Here is a 17,719-nt window from a genome sequence, read left to right on the forward strand (position 1 = left end):
GAAAAATGTTGTCTAAGGGGTGGAACATAGTGCAGTGTGGACCACATTTTAGTGGGAACAAGGCCCTGTTTCTCTCCCCAGCAAGAGAAAGGTGTCTCTTATTAAAAAATATAGATGTTTTCAGAGTGAATCTGGAGCAAAATGGAAGCAACACAATATCTATGGGTTTATTAGGTGTTAAGATATTTACGTTCTTTATGGCACACCATGAACCTATGTGTGTATGGTTAGGTAGGTAGAGAGGTATACATGTAGATATAGAGAGTGTCTGGACTTGATAATATTAGCAGGAGTTTATGCAAAATTCAAAATTCTTGAAAATATATATTAAATATGCAAAAATTTGGTATGCCATTTGTACTTCAAAAAATAGGAAAGAGACCTATTGCCTGCCTCCACTCCTTAATTTGGTTTGGGTCAAAATTTTTGTCTTTCAACTTTGATAAGAATAATAGTGGAGTCAAAATTAAAACCCAAATGTTCTGTGATTAAGCTAGATTTTTTAAAAGATTTCTTATATCTTTATATTAATTCATTTTGTTATGAATTTCCTTCCTGGACACATGTATGTGCACTACACATGTTCCTAGTGCCTAGGAAGACCATAAGAGAGTGCTAGATCCAGTGGAAGTGGAGTTATACACATTTGTAAGCTACTATGTAGACACTAGGAACTGAACCTGCATCTTGTCAAGAGCAGCATTTACATCTGACTTCAGAGCTGTTCTGGCCCCTAGATATGTATTGTTTTTAATTCTGTGTATTGTCTATAAGTATGTATGTGCACAGCTGTATTCCTGATGCCTTAGGAGAGCAGAAGAGTGTGTCACATTCCTTAGAACTGGAGTTACAGACAACTGTGAGCTGCCATGTTGGTGTTAACAGCCAAACTCCAGTCCTCTGCAAGAACATCAAGTGCCCCTAATTGCTGAGCAATTCCTCCAGCTTGATTTTATTATGTATTTAAATTAATATAATGGGTTAATAATTCATGTTCTGAGATTCACTATTGTGTTAACTAATTGACAACTTGTTTTGTAAAGAACCATTTTTAGATATTCAGTTATCTGTACAAAAGACATACTAACTTACCTAATATCACATCTCTGGATGCCATGTTCACAAATTGTGTCAATGTCTATGTCAAATATTATTGTTATGCATAATAATAAAAACTGCATAGTACACTAAACCTTCAGAGTTCATTTTCTATTTGCCTACCTTTGACTGAATGAAAATGAAATAAAAACAAAAAGTTTGTTCAACCACTTCTTGATGATTACCTATTTAAAGGGGAACATCAAGGCTCATATGTATAATTGAGGCCTAAGTTTATGTCAGGATGGTTTAAGCCTAAACATATCCACTTGTAACTATAAGAAGGAGATAAGGCCTAGGCTCATGAGCACCATCTGTATTCTAACATTTAATAATGGAAGCATAGTCTTTGGTTCCTCCTTAATTTTACCTTATAAGAGTAAATAATCTGTAAAAAGCAATTTCTTTCTCAGTTACTTTTGAGGTTATGGCAGCCGGTTTTTATTTTCCATAAAAGTTTCTCCCTATGGTCTTGGGTGGTTAAATATATATTTTATTTTATGTGAAATAGCTGCTGTTAAATATGGTCACTTTGTCTCTATCTGATGGCATCAGACATATTCCATAAAATTGTGTAAATTTTTATTATTGAACTTGCTAATTTTGACAATAATTGATTTTGGATATTTTAACAGAATTTCATCTCATATGAGGAAAATATTTGTTGAAATATGTACAAATTCCCTGTCTTAAAATCAAAGCTACCATATCATGCACCATAATTACAGACTCATACACACCCACTGTGAGGGAACTCTTTCCATTTTCCCTTTTATTTTTTAATAAAATGAAAATGTGTTGCGCGTTTGACCTCAGTGACTCAGCTACTAATAAGTTCCCAGTGCTTTCCCTTGCTTTTGAGATAGGCTTACCTGCCAGGGTAGAAGCCTGTTGTGGTTTGTGTCTTCATGAGATCCTATTTCTGTTGTCCTCAAAAGCATTTTATGGAGGGTGTGGGCCACCGCATATACTGCATTCCATATGGAAAAGCTGGGCTCAGAAGTGACCATCACATTTCTTTCCTGCTTTGTCTTTAGGGATGTGTTCAGTGGGCAGGGTTTATGATTTCCACATAGCAGAGGAGGAGGTGAGCAATAAAAATTGTCAATCCAGAATTTATGAAAGTAAATATCTTCTGGGTACCGGGAGGGTGTAAGTGCCTCTAGAAAGGGATTGAAGCCAGGGATGTTTATCTTCTTTGAAAATGAGAAGCTTCCTTCAAAAAAGTCTATCAGGTCATTTTTTTCATAGAATACAGACTCTAAGTAAACTAAGTGGGGCTTTACCATGATCCACACCTTCTTTCTGGCTTTCATGATTTCATTTTCCATGCAGAAAAATACTAAGTCATCTATATCACCATAGAATATATACACATTTGCTTGTGCATGTTGGATCAAATTCACAAACCCAACTCCAGACATTGACTGAAAACTCCAATTAGTCTGGAGTTTTTCTGTAAAAGCAACACAGATCTCTTCCGATAGCATCTCTACTTTCAGGTCAGAGAGGAACTCCTCTCCTTTCAGATCATCAGACAAGATGAGCCCCACCCACTTCCAACCAAAGTGCAGCAGTAAAGAGATCACCCCTTGAGTTAGAGCTGTGTCTTTAGGAGACATCTGGTAAAGGGATGGCAATGTATCTTTGTCACTTAGCATAGAATCAAAAGTTCCATATGTGACCTGCAGAAGCAAACAGAAAAAAGGTGATTTTGAGTTTCTAGGTATTTGGAGTCATCACCTTAGAGAGGGAGTGAGTTCATTATTTGCATAAGGGGACCAGGAAACTGAATGTTGGTAAGGAGACTGTCTTCTGTGATATTAGTTTCTCTGTCTCATTTTGTGATGGAATATGGTCTTTGTCGAGTACTATGGGCTCCAAAGTTACTAAGAGTTCTGAAGCAAGTAAGTGAACAATATTCTGTTCATGTTATATTTTAAAGGCACCATAGATTACCCTTATTCCAATAACAATGGAACAGAGTATCAGGTGTAGAGATAGACTGCAGAAGCATTACCGAGTGTTTTACTCTGACCACATGACATCACTTTCCCTAAAACCTCTACCTTCAGGGATTAAATAACACATTTTTTCACAGATTTTGCTCCTGCCTTAGAAAAGAGCAAATCATAAGTATCTGGGGGAACTTCACCAAGCATTGTTGCATACTTCCCAAATGAGAGATTTGACAAAGTCATTACCCAGAAGCTAATGTAAAATGCAAATCTCTGAGATAGATGGAAATTTCTGTGTATATAATTTTTTCTTGCTTTAGGATACAATAAATGTATGAATTATTTCACTGAGTGATAATAATCAGTTTTACACTGTCTGGTTTTCTAATTTTGATTATCCATGAGTAAGGCACTCACCAAATATTTTATCTATTTGCTGTGATGCTACTGATGGTTGTTTTGCTTCAGTAGTGCCTGGCAAGAGCCACTTGTTGGGATGTATCTAAGTGGATGTTCTCATTGAGTGGTACTCTGAGATCTACTTTCCAGAATATGAAAACAAACTCCCTGGAACATTATCATTTGTGATGGTGCAAGGATTGTCCCAGATTTGTTTACATGTCCTAAACTTACTATTCCTCTGTCAGTCATTGACCACAGGATTAACTATAAGATGTTTATACCCCAGCTTGGGCAGTTAATTATCTGTATGGTATGTTTGACTTATGAACAACACTCAGCTATGAGCTGCCACAGTACATCTTGCCAATTACTGGAGATAGAATCATGAATAGTACTAAGTGATCTTCTTAGAAATCCATAGTATTAGACCAGCCCCCAGCTCCCATCCAGCCCAGAACTTCCATCTGGACCAGAGGTGAGTGCCTGGGGTCACACCCAGAGAGGCCTGCCCCTAGGTCCCATCCCTGGGCACCAGACATACCAGGGAAGACCTGCCCAACTTGGCCCCAGTTTCTGGCCATCTGGCAGGCCCCACAGGAAGGTTCCCCTTTTCCAAGACCCCAGGCAGATCCTGCAATGTCCACACCTTGCCCCCACACCCATCTGCTTGAGACCCCAGCCACTTCCTAAGACTTAAAAAGCAGCCCCCAGCTCCCATTCTGCACAGGAGCTCCAATCTGGACAAGAGGTGAGTGCCTGGGGTCATACCCTGAGAGGCCTACCCCAAGGTCCCATCCCTGGGCACCAGCCATTCCAGAAAGACCTGCTCAACTTGGCCCCAGGTTCTGGCCATCGGGCAGGACCCCCTATCCCCCACCAGGAGGATTCCTCTTCTCCAAGACCCCTGGAAGACCCTGCAATCTCCACACCCTGCCCCCACACCCATCTGCCAGACACCCCAGCCACTTCCAGAGACTCAGAGACCAGCCCCCAGCTCCTATCCAGCCAGTATTCCCATCTGGACCAGAGAGAGGCTTCCTGAATCTGTCAGCTCTGAATGGACCAAGAGCACTGGTAAGACCAGAACAAATCACAAGGAGATGGTTAGACGTCAAGGCAGAAGTACATACAACAAAATAAAGAGTAATACAGCATCACCAGAACCTAGCCCTCCTCCAACAGCTAGACCTGAACATCACAAAATGGAAGGAGCAGAAGAAAACAACCTTATGAATAACATCATGAAGATGCTAGAAGCTTATACAGAAAAAATCAAAAATAAAGTGGAGGAACAGACACACAAAAAATGGGAAGAACACTATGAAAAACTAGAGGAAAGGACAAATAAAGCAGAAGAAAACAATAAATGCCTGAAAGAAAATCATGAGAAAGCAATGAAACAGACGAGGGAAACAGTCCAAGACTGGAAAAGGGAAATGGAAAAAATGAAGAAGACACAAGCAGAAGGAATGCTGGAAATAGAAAATCTGAATAAATGAACAGGAAATTCAGGTGCAAGTATAACCAACAGAATGCAAGAGATGGAAGAGAGGATCTCTGGTGTTGAAGATACAGTAGAAGAAACAGATTCATCAGTCAGAGAAAACACTAAAGTCAACAAAGTCATGACCCAAATGTCCAAGAAATTTGGGACACCATGAAAAGACCAAACCTACAAATAATAGGGATAGAGGAAGGAGAAGAATACCAACTCAAAGGCACAGAAAATATATTTAACAAGATCATAGAAGAAAACTTTCCCAACTTAAGGAAGTAAATGCCTATGAAGATACAAGAAGTCTATAGAACACCAAACAGACTAGACCCCCCCAAAAAATTCCCCTCACCACATAATAATTAAACAACAAAATGTACAGAATAAAGAAAGAATATTAAGGGCAGCAAAGGAAAAAGGCCAAGTGACTTATAAAGACAAACCCATAAGAATAACACCCAGTTTCTCAATGGAGACTTTGAAAGCCAGAAGGACCAGGACAGATGTAATGCAGACACTAAGAGACAATGGATGCCAGCCTAGACTAATATACCCAGCAAAACTTTCAACTTTCATCATAGATGGAGTGAACAAAACATTCCAAGACAAAGCCAGATTTAAACAATAGTTATCCACAAACCCAGCCCTACAGAAAGCACTAGAAGGAAGTCAGATACACCCTCTAAAACAGAGGAAATAGATAACATCACAGCAGTAAACCCCAAAGAAAAGTACATACACACTACCACCAAAAGATAACTGGAACTAACAATCACTGGTAATTAATATCCTTTAATATCAATGGAATTAATTCACTTATAAAAGCAAACAGGCTAAGAGAATGGATACAAAATCAGGACCAATCTTTCTGCTGCATACAAGAAACACACCTCAAATTCAAAGATAGACACTACCTAAGAATAAAAAGCTGGAGCCAGGCAGTAGTGGCGCACACCTTTAATTCCCAGCACTTGGAGGCAGAGCCAGGCAGATCTTTGTGAGTTTGAGGCCAGCCTTCTCTACAGAGCAAGATCCAGGAAAGGCCCAAAGCTACACAGAGAAACCCTGTCTTGAAAAAACCAAAAAAAGAAAAAAAGAATAAAAGGTTGGGAAAGGAATATCCAATCAAATGGTCTTAAGAAGCAAGCTGGTGTAGCTATCTTAATATCCAGCAAAATAGACTTCAAAAAAAATCATTCAAAAGAGATCAAGAAGGATATTACATACTCATCACAGGAAAGATCCACCAAGATGAAGTTTCAATTCTGAACATTTATGCCCCAAACACAAGGGCACCCACATATGTAAAAGAAACATTACTAAAGCTTAAATCACATATAAAACCCCACACATTAATAGTGGGAGACTTCAATACCCCACTTTCACCAATGGACAGATTGGTCAAATTGAAACTTAACAGAGAAATAAAGAACTTAACTGATGTTATGACTCAAATGGAATTAATCAATATCTACAGAACATTCCATCTGAACAAAAAAGAATATACCTTCTTCTCAGCACCCCATGGAACCTTCTCTAAAATCGACCACATACTCGGCCACAAAGCAAATCTCAACAGATACAAAACAATTGGAATAACCTCCTGTGTTCTATCAGACCACCATGGTTTAAAGTTAGATTTCAACAACAGAAAAAAACTGCAGAAATCCTAAAATCTCATGGAAACTGAATAATGCTCAACTGAATCACCAATGAGTTAAGGAAGAAATAAAGAAAGAAATTAAAGACTTCCTAAAGATCAATGAAAATGAATACACCACATACCAAAACTTATGGGATACTATGAAAGCAGTGCTAAGAGGGAAATTCATAGCACTGAATGCTCACATAAAGAAGCTGGAGAAATCTCACGCTAGTGACTTGACAGCACACCTGAAAGCCCTTGAACAAGAAGAAGCAAAGTCTCCCAGGAGGAACAGATGCCAGGAAATTATCAAATTGAGAGCTGAAATCAATAAAATAGAAAGAGAGAGAACAATACAAAGGATTAATGAAACAAAGAGTTGGTTCTTTGAGAAGATCAACAAGATAGACAAGCCCTTATCCAAACTAACCAAAAGACAGAGAGAGAGCATCCAAATTAACAAAATCAGAAATGAAAAGGGGTACATAACAACAGACAATGAGGAAATCCAGAAAATCATTCAAAAACCTCTACTCCACAAAACTGGAAAATCTAAAAGAAATGGATAATTTTCTGGATAGGAACCACATAGCTAAGTTAGATCAAGACCAGATAAACCATTTAAATAGTCCAATAACCTCTAAGGAAGTAGAATTAGTCATTGAAAGTCTCCAAACCAAAAAAAAGCCCAGAACCAGATGGTTTCAGCACAAAATTCTACCAGATCTTCAATGAAGAGTTAATACCAATACTCTTACCAAATTCCTTCTATGAGGCTACAATTACCCTGAATCCTAAACCAAAGAAAGAGAACTAAAGACCAATAAAATACTGGCGAACAGACTCCAAGAACATATCAAAACAATTATCCATCATGATCAAGTAGGCTTCAACCCAGGGATGCAAGGGTGGTTCAACATATGAAAGTCCGTCAATGTAATACACCATACAAACAAATTCAAAGAAAAAAACCACATGATCATCTCACTAGATGCAGAAAAGGAATTTGACAAAATCCAACACCCCTTCATGATAAAGGTCTTGGAGTGATCAAGAATACAGGGAACATACCTAAACAAAATAAAGGCAATCTACAGCAAGCCAACAGCCAACATCAAATTAAATGGAGAGAAACTCAAAGTGATTCCACTAAAATCAGGAACAAGGCAAGGCTGGCTGCTCTCCCCATACTTATTCAATATAGTACTTGAAGTTCTAGCCAGAAAATAAGACAACATAAGGAGATTAAGGGGATACAAATTGGAAAGGAAGAAGTCAAGCTTGCCCTACTTGCAGATGACATGACAGTATGCATGAGTGGCCCCAAAAACTCAACCAAGGAACTGATACAGCTTATAAACACCTTCAGCAACATAGGAGGATACAATTTCAACTCATAAAAATCAGTAGCCCTCCTATGGATATAATTTCAACTCATAAAAATCAGTAGCCCTCCTATATACAATAGACAAACAGGCTGAGAAGGAAATCAGAGATACATCACCCTTTACAATAGCCACAAATGATATAAAATACCTTGGGGTAACTGTAACTAAGCAAGTGAATTGCCTATATGACAAGAACTTTAAGTCCCTGAAAAAAGAAATTGAAGATGTCAGAAAATGGAAATACCTCCCATGCTCCTGGATAGGCAGGATTAACACAGTAAAAATGGCGATCTTACCAAAAGCAATCTACAGATTCAATGCAATCCCCATCAAAATACCAACACAATTCTTCATAGACCTGTAGAGAATAATACTCAACTTCATATGGAAAAACAAAAAACCCAGGATAGCCAAAAGAATCCTGTAATATAAAACAACCTATGGAGGCATCATGATACCCTACCTCAAGCTCTACTATAGAGCTACAGTAATAAAAAACAGCTTAGTACTGGCATAAAAACCGACATGTGGATCAATGGAATCGAATTGAAGACCCTGACATTAATCTGCACACCTATGAACATATAATTTTTGACAAAGAAGCCAAAAATGTACAATGGAAAAAAGAAAGGATCTTCAACAAGTGGTGCTGGCATAACTGGATGTCAACATGTAGAAGGCTTCAAATAGATCCATATCTGTCACCATGCACAAAACTTAAGTTCAAGTGGATCAGAGACCTTAACATAAATCCAGTTACTCTGAACCTGATAGAAGAAAAAGTAGGAAGTAGTCTTGAATGCATAGGCAAAGGAGATCACTTCCTAAATATAACACCAGTAGCACAGACACTGAGAGAAACAATCAATCAATAGGCCCTGTTGAAACTGAAAAGCTTTTGTAGAGCAAAGGACACAGTCAACAGGACAAAGCAACAGCCTACAGAATGGGAAAACTTCTTCACCAACCCCACATCTGACAGAGGTCTGATATCCAAAATATATAAAGTACTCAAGAAATGAGACATCAAAATGCCCAACAGTCCAATTAAGAAACGGGCTATAGAACTAAACAGAATTCTCAACAGAGGAAGCGGAAATGACTGAAGGACATTTAAGGAATTGCTCAACATCCATAATTATCTGGGAAATGCAAATCAAAATGACTCTGAGATACTACCTTATACCCATCAGAATGGCTAAGATCAAAAACACTGAAGACAGCTTATGCTGGAGATGATGTGGAGAAAGGGGAACTCTCCTCCATAGCTGGTAGGCATGTAAGCTTGTAAAGCCACTTTGGAAATCAATAAGGCGCTTTCTTAGAAAATTGGGAATCCATCTCCCCCAAGACCCAGCTATAGCACTCTTGGGCATATACCCAAGGAATGCTCAATCATACCACAAGGGCATTTGCTCAGCTATGTTCATATCAGCATTGTTTGTAATAGCCAGAACCTGGAAACAACCTAGATGCCCTTCAACTGAAGAATGAATAAAGAAGATGTGGTACATATACAGAATGGAGTACTACTCAGCAGAGAAAAACAATGACATCATGAGGTTTGAAGGCAAATGGATGGATCTAGAAAAAAATCATCCTAGACTCAGAAAGACAAACATAGTATGTACTCACTCATAGTAGGATACTAGATGTAAAACAAAGATGACTAGACTGCTACTCACAACTCCAGGGAGGCTACCTTGAAAACAGGACCCTAAGAAAGACACAAGGATTGCCCAGTGACAGAGAAATGGATGAGATCTACATGAACAACCTGGACGTGAGTGGGGGTAATGAAATGTAAGGTTCAAGGGAAAGAGAGCTTAGGGGAGGGGAGATCCCAACTGCATCAAGAACAGAGAGGGAGAACAAGGAATAACAGACCATGATAAATGAAGACCACATGAGAATAGGAAGAAGCAAAGTGCTAGAGAGGTCCCCAGAAATCCACAAAGATACCTCCACTGTAGACTACTGGCAATGGTCAAAAGAAAGCCCGAACTGACCTACTCTGTGATCGGACGGCCAAACACCCTGTCGTGCTAGAACTCTCATCCAATGACTGATGGAAGTGGATGCAGAGCTCCACGGCCCGGCCCCAGGTGGAGCTCCAGGAGTCCAACTGGTGAGAAAGGAGGGATTGTATGTGTGAGAATTGTTGAGACCAAGATTGGACAAAACACAGGGACAAATAGCCAAACTAATGGAAACCCATGAACTATGAACCAAAAGCTGAGAAGACCCCAACTGGAGCAGGCCCTTGGGATAAGTGAGGCAGTTGAATAGCTTGAACTGTTTGGGAGGCACCTAGGCAGTGGAACCTGGACCTGTCCTTAGTGCATGAGCTGGCTGTTTGGATCCTGGGACTTATGCAGGGACACTTTGCTCAGCCTGAGAGGAGGGGACTGGACCTGCCTGGACTGATTCTACCAGGTTGAGCTGAATCCCCAGGGGAGTCTTTGCCCTGTAGAAGATGGGAATGGGGGTGGGTTGGGGGAAAGGCAGGAATTGGGGCAGGAAGGTGTTAGACAGGGGAACCCATGGGAAAAAAGAAAAATAAATCCATAGTATTTACTGCTCATGTTTTTCACTATGCTCCACTGTTGATCATAGCAGGATCTTCATAATTCTTTCACTTACATTTGAAATTAACAACAGGAAACATAGACAACTTCTCCGTTTTCTTTTGATCAGATTTCCTATGTGATTATTGACACCAAAACTTTACCAACTTACCTGTGGAACTTTGTAGAGCTCCAAAAGTGTTCCCATTGCAGCTGAAAATTCAGGCCTGGTTCCTGCAATAATTCCAAGAGCATTGTGTTGAGTTTTGCATTTATAGTTAGGAATAAACTCACTCCTTCCAGAAAGCCACATCAGAAGGCCCTCCAAGGTTCTCCGGTGAGAGTTTAAGGCATTGTAGAAATGGAAACCCAGGGTCACATTGGGAAGCAGGTGGGCATCCTTGTTGATCTCCTCAATGGCAAAGTAGAAGGTCAGCAAATATTGATAGTTTTTCCATCTCCCTCTAAACAGGAGGGGCAGAACGATGGGCAGTCAGGCCACTATTCTCAGTAACCCCTTAGCAAATTCAGGAAATTAGAGGTTATTAAGTCCTGACTTCTTTACTGACACATAAAGCTTGTGGGAATGAGGCCCTGACCGCTCAGAAACATCATGGAATGACTCATGAAGTCTCAGTACTAGGTTTCTTGAAGAGTCTAATGTGAATTTAGTGTCACTTGTCTGTGTCCTATGGTTGCTGAGTACATGGTGCTTATGATGTTTCTATTCATGGAAGCATTGGGTAAGGGAAGAGTCACTAATGTTTTCTCTAGGGTTGTGAGCTTCATATCTTTTTATTTTATAATGATTTGATTCCATACTCATTCTTGAAAAGTGTAAGAATTTTGTTTGCATGCATGCCTAGTGTTAAAGTGTTTCTTATGGAGATAGACAGATAGCTAGGCATTAGGTATTCTGCCTCCTCTTGTAGAAAACCCTGCAACAATTCTCAGAACCTACATAGTGGCTCAAAACCAACTGTAGAACCAGTCAGGAGCTCTTCTTGTAGCATAATTGGGCCTCAGGCCCACATGTGGCATACACATATATATAATAAAGAAAGCACTCAAGCACCTAATGAAGTGCCCATGTTACTACCTGTTCACCATGGTGAGGGACTAAGGTTTAAAACAGAGGTCATTAGTCTCAGTAGAATGTTGTTTATTGAAGAGGGAAGAGGCCTTTACAGCACAGTGGGAGAACCCTGGAGAGAAGTTTGCTAGAGATGTTTTACATTCTTGCATCCTAGCTGTTTACACCAATATGCAGGATACACAAACAAAGAATCTCTGGTTAGCTGTTGAGGAAGAAGGAAACCAGCAGGGAATTAGCATAGGGAGGACATCTGATCAAGGTCAGCAAGCAAGGCAACAGCTACCCAAAAAATGGGGGTCAGGCCCCAACAACCTGACATAAAAATAAATAAACCTTTTTGGAAGTGATTCTGGGGCTTGAGAAGTGACTGAGAGGTTAAGACTACTTGCTGCTCTTGGGGAGCGCTCTAACAGGTCAAAGCAGCTACTCTTTGGGTTACAATAGTGTGCAACACCAGTTTTAGGAAGTTATGTGTTCCTCTCTGGCCTCTTCAGTCAGAAGGTACACATGGTACACAGACATGTAGGGAAAACACTCATAGACATAAAATTTAAAAAATTGAAAATCAAAAAAACTAGTAAAGAAAGAAAAGAGCTTCTCTAAGCTTGCAGATTAAATGAGTGAGTCTCCTGTGTAAGCCAGGGAAAGAATCAAAGTACGTGAAAATGGAATGTGAAAGAGGAAAAGCTCCCACATCCATGATGGCAGTGAAGAGTGCTCAAAATGAGAGGAAAGGAAACTTTGGAAGCAGGAAGTTGGGCTGAACTGTCTCACACATGTCCTCCCAGTGGTTGGGGAGCAGTCCCCAGGAGCTGCTTTCAAAACCTGGGTTAGATGGGAGCCTGGCTAGTCCCACTGGAGACAAGTAAGAGAATTCATGAGGCTCGAGTCCCCTGGGTTCTGTAGAGCAGAATCTACCTAGAGGCCTGTAGGCAGCAGGAAGAAATGTCGTTTGTTTAAAATGTGCTAATTTGAGGTCTACAACTAGATCCTCTGTGAAGAGAGAATCTGTTGTTCAAAACCTGGCAATTGGCAGCTATCGAGAGAGGGAGAAATTATTCTTCCCCAGGGATTATCCAATACCAAACAGTCAGCAGTAAAAGTGTGTACATGTGTATCAATGTATGCATGTGTATCAGTGTATGCATGTGTATCAATGTATGCATGTGTATAATACATATATTGTAAAAATGCATAGATGTGTATAAATGTATTCATGTGTATCAATGTATGCATGTGTATCAATGTATGCATGTGTATCAATGTATGCATGTGTATCAATGTATGCATGTGTATCAATGAATATATGTATATCAATGTATGTATGTGTATAAATGCATATATTGTAAAAATGCATAGATGTGTATAAATGTATTCATGTGTAAAAATGCATATGTATATAAATGTATGCATGGGTGTAATAAATGCATACATATGTATAAATATATACATGTATATGCATGCTATAGTATATGAATGCTTATAAAAGAATACATGTGTATAAATGCATGTATGTGTATAAATAAATACTTGGGTATAAATGTATGAATTTCTACAAATGCATGCATGTGTACAAAAATATAAATGTGTACAAATACATACATGTGTTTAAATACACATGTGTACAAGTATAAGCATGTGTATAAACACATATAGGTTTATAAATGCATACATGTTAATATAATTGCATACCTGTGTATAAATACATACATGTGTATAAATGCATACATGAGAATTCCTGGAAAGAGCCATGTCAGCAGACTGGCTGAATAGAACTTCAGTGATATGGAGAGGTTACAGTGTTGTAGGTCTAGAGGCACATTAACTTATTTCAAGCTAACTGTAGCACTCTGAACAGCCATTTCTTGGACATGTCTGCAGGTGAGCTAACCTCCTATAACTAATTAATTAAATACTTTTGAAACCTACTAACTTATCAGACAACTGACTTCCAACAACCTAAAAGCTAAAAATGACATCGCGTAGCATCTTGGGCCTGTGGGATACGTTTTCCCATCTTGTCTGTGACTTCCTCTATGTTGTTTCCACTAATCATTTGATTTACAAATCTCTTATATTTTCCTACAAAAACTTCATGAAACTGCCCCCACATTGGAACATGGAATCTGGGGTCAGCCACATCTGGGTTCACCAGCCATAGTCACTCAAATTTGGTTCTAGAATAAATTGTCTCTTCTTCCGTTTGATCTGAGGACTGAGGTTTTTCCTATGACACAAAAGCAATACTCAACATGAAACAATTGGTTCAGCTGGTTCCCGCCTGTCCTCATCTTCTTTTCTTTATTTTTATACTTGATTCAATTTTTCTCCACTTCATTTAGCAGAGTACATATGCCTCAATTACTTGAGAATATCTTATATGCATAGAATATGTGTTCAAATCTGCACCACCCCCATTACCACGTCTTCCTCCCTTATCCTTCCTGACACTTTCTCCACCCAAATTCAAGTGCATTGTCTATAATTCCCCCACAGAGTCCACTCTGCATTTGCCAACATATACATTGTAGTAAGGCCTTCTGCTGCAGTATGGGAATCCTCTCTGTGTTCACATCCTGAAGAAAAACTGTATTTTTCATTCCTGGAAGCTATCAAATGCCAAAGGCTCCTTAGGCAGAATGGTATTCATGATCCTCTATCCCATTAATGTGTTTCGCTTCTTTTCCTGCAGGTCCAGTGCAGTAGGTTTAATTACACCAATATCTGGTGCCTAACGTGGGGCTCGAACTCACGACCCTGAGATTAAGAGTCTCATGCTCTACCGACTGAGCTGATACTGGTGTAATTATTAAGGCCACTCCACGTAGTTAAAAGGGAGGCTTATTTTGTGGGGTAACTTACAAATGAAGGGATAGGTTGCAGGGTCTGGCAAAGGTATGAAGCAGTCCAGCGGTGTTCTCTGGAGAACTCTGCTTGGTCTACCTCCAGCGTCCAGGGTCCCGGAACAAAGAGAAGCCTCTCCTCTTGATCCTGGGTCTTCAGCGTCCTCCCTCAGCCACGCCTTGTGGGCGTGACCATTACCGAAGCCTCAATGTGGGTTGGAACTACCAGGCCAAGGCTGGAATGGCTACCCACTACAGCCATCACATAGAAGGGGATGCTGCTCCTTTGTTGTTTCAGACATTTGTCCTTCTGACAATCTCTAGGTCACCTGGAGACACCCATTGTTGAAATTCTTGTCACTGGGATACTTATCTGTCTCTCTCACACCCTTACTCTCCCTCCCAGTGTGTTCTCTCCTTGCTCCTGGAGCTTGGTCTGCATACTCCTCATGTGCCTTCTCCAGTCTCTTTTCCTTCTCAGACTTAAAGATTCCTTTAATCCTTGTTGTCTTGTTACAAATGGCTTGGCCTCAGGACAGCTCAGTGGCCATAGATGGCACACTGGATTTCCAAATGCCCACAGACTGTAACAATTTCTGTCATCACAAGCATATGATCCCAAACTAAATTCCCCCCTCTCCCTCCTCTCCTCTCCTCTCCTCTCAAAAATCTCTTGTCTCTGGGTCTTAGCTCCCTGCTCTTGTGTTATCTCAGAGATTTCTTTCCCCTCTGCTTGCCCCAGTCCCTTCTCTCATCACTGGATACAGTTTTACAAACATTCACATATCTTTGGTTATGGATAATATTAAAATTGTTTCAAGCTCTTGTATTCTATAAATAAAGTGTGGGATTGGGTTTTAGTTCTCCCCCTCCAGACCTGAGCATTCTGTTTAAGGGTTTCATTCAAATCTGTCCTGTGTCAGGTGAGTCACCTCAACCTGTGACAAGAGAAGGAGAGAAAACAGAATAGCGCAGGAAAAAATGCTGCATGTTTAAAAACAGCTAAAAAGTAAATTATTCCTGATACAGGTCAAGGCTGCTAATCTTCTCCCCTCTCTTACATCCCTAAAACTTTTACTAAAGTATAAAGTTTATCTTTATGTTTGTAAGACAAGTCTGTAAACTTTCTCTATCTCAGGGTTTGTAAATTTGTTCAATGTGGCTTAAAAATCTGTAAAATCTGTAACAAAAAATTCCAGTAAAAATTTACTTTAATATAAGTATTGAGAGATAAAAAAAAAAATCTATGTCATGCTTCTGTGTAACTTTAATTTAACTCTTGTTCTGGAAGATCAGCCTGACACAGCACACTGTATATGTGACTTTAATTCAACTACTGTTTGTGGAAAACAGAATTTACAGCAAATGTTTGATGAGTCCGCCAGCTCTCATTGGACCAAGAGGTGAGTGACTCTTCTCCCACCCAGAGAGTCCTGCCTCTAGGACCCAGGCCCTGGGACACAGCCATTCCCCAAGAACCCCAACCCAACTCTGTCCCAGTTGCTGACCAGCAAGGAAATCTTCTGTGGGTAGGCTCCCCCACCAAAATCCCCCATTGGACCTTGCAATCTACAAGACCAATGCCCTACCCCAATACCCATCTTCCTGTGACTCCAGTAACTTCCAGAACAAGGAATCCACCAGCTTTCATTAGACCAAGAGGTGAGTGACTCTTCTCCCACCCAAAGAGTCCTACCTCAAGGATCTAGGCCCTGGGACACAGCCTGTTCATGAGAACCCTCACCCAACTCTGCCCAAGTTGCCAGCTAGTAGGAAAAACCCTGAGGGCAGGTGCCTCCAGCAACCCCCCCATGGGACCCTATATTCTACAGGACCCACGCCTTACCAAAATACCCATCTACCTGCTACCCCAGTAACTTCCTGATAGACAAAATCACCAGCTATCATTGGACCAAGAGTTGCTGGCCAGGAGGTAAGATTCCTGTGGGCAGTCTCCCCGCTCCAAAACCCCTCATAGGACCCAGAAATCTAAAAGACCCATACCCTACCCCAATATCCATCACTCTAGAGGGACACCAGTGGCTTCCTGAGACACAGAATCTGCCTGCTCTGACTGGCACAAAAGCGCTGATAAGACCAAGAGAGGCTCCCTCAGTCACAGAATCAACTAGCTTGGACTGGACCAAGAGCAGCTCCCTGACATACAGGATCTGCCAGCTCCAATTATACCAAGAACTAAGATTGGACCCAGAGTACCCCCTGAGACAAAGGCATAGCAAGCAGAGTGAACGAATGGCAACTCACTCGACACAGGCACCTCTTGCTCCTATTGGAGGAAGAGATGGGCAGAAATCAATGCAAAATACATACAAAAACATAAAGAGCAATATGGCACCACCAGAACCTAGCAGTTCTACAACAGCAAGACCTGAACATCACAATGTAGAATAAGCAGAAAAGGGTGAGCTTTAAAATAACTTCATAAAGATGCTAAAGGCCTTTAAAGAGGAAATAAAAGTTTCCCTTAAAGAAATTGAGGGAAAGACAAACAAAAAATGGAAGAAATCAATAATTCCTTAAAGAAAGCCAAGGAAACCATGAAAAAGCAATTAAACATGTGAATGAAACAGTTCAAGATTTGAAAATTGAAATAGAAACAATGAAAAGGATACAGAGAGAATGCTAGAAATAGAAAATCTGAGTAAAGAAACAGGAAACTGTAGCATGATTCTTAAAAGTTCTTATTAATAAAAACAAACCTGGAGCCAGTTATTGGGGTGAACGCTGAGAGATCAGAGAAGCAGAACAAGCCACAGCCACCTCACCTTGCCAATTCCTCAGCTGATCTTGGTTCCTCAGACTGGAAGCCTCTGAGTTCTTATCCAGATGGATCTCAGCTGAAAAGCCTAAAAAACTTAACCAAATCTAGTTCCTGGTTTTCGTGCCTTATATACCTTTCTATTTTTTGCCATCACCTCCTGGGATGATTAAAGGCGTGAGTCGCCTGGCTGTTTCCAGTGTGGCTTTGAACTCACAGAGATCCAGATGTATCTCTGCCTCTGGAATGCTAGGATTAAAGGCATGTGTGCCACCATTTTCTGGCCTCTATATCTAGTGGCTGTTCTGTTCTCTGAACCCAGATAACTTTATTAGGGTGCACAATATTTGGGGGAACACAATATCACCACAGGAAATAAAAGATGCAAGCATAACTAACAGAATACAAGAGATGGAAGAGAGAATCTCTGGTGTAGAAGATACAATAG

The 17,719-nt window shown here is 40.2% G+C and overlaps 1 protein-coding gene across 1 annotated transcript in view; it reads right to left on the bottom strand.

Moving 5' to 3' along the window:
* The window catches only part of LOC118569131 (vomeronasal type-2 receptor 116-like), a 40,982-nt gene that overhangs the window by 16,777 nt on the left and 6,486 nt on the right, over positions 1 to 17,719 (bottom strand). Inside the window, exons 4-7 of the mRNA XM_036166859.1 lie at positions 17,489 to 17,510; positions 16,568 to 16,599; positions 10,726 to 11,011; positions 1,971 to 2,783 (exon numbers count right to left, since the gene is read on the bottom strand). Coding sequence (XP_036022752.1) covers positions 1,971 to 2,783; positions 10,726 to 11,011; positions 16,568 to 16,599; positions 17,489 to 17,510 — 1,153 coding nt within the window. The remainder of the gene's footprint in view (positions 1 to 1,970; positions 2,784 to 10,725; positions 11,012 to 16,567; positions 16,600 to 17,488; positions 17,511 to 17,719) is intronic.

Source organism: Onychomys torridus, chromosome 17 (assembly GCF_903995425.1).
Source record: "Onychomys torridus chromosome 17, mOncTor1.1, whole genome shotgun sequence".
Taxonomy (NCBI): Eukaryota; Metazoa; Chordata; class Mammalia; order Rodentia; family Cricetidae; genus Onychomys; species Onychomys torridus.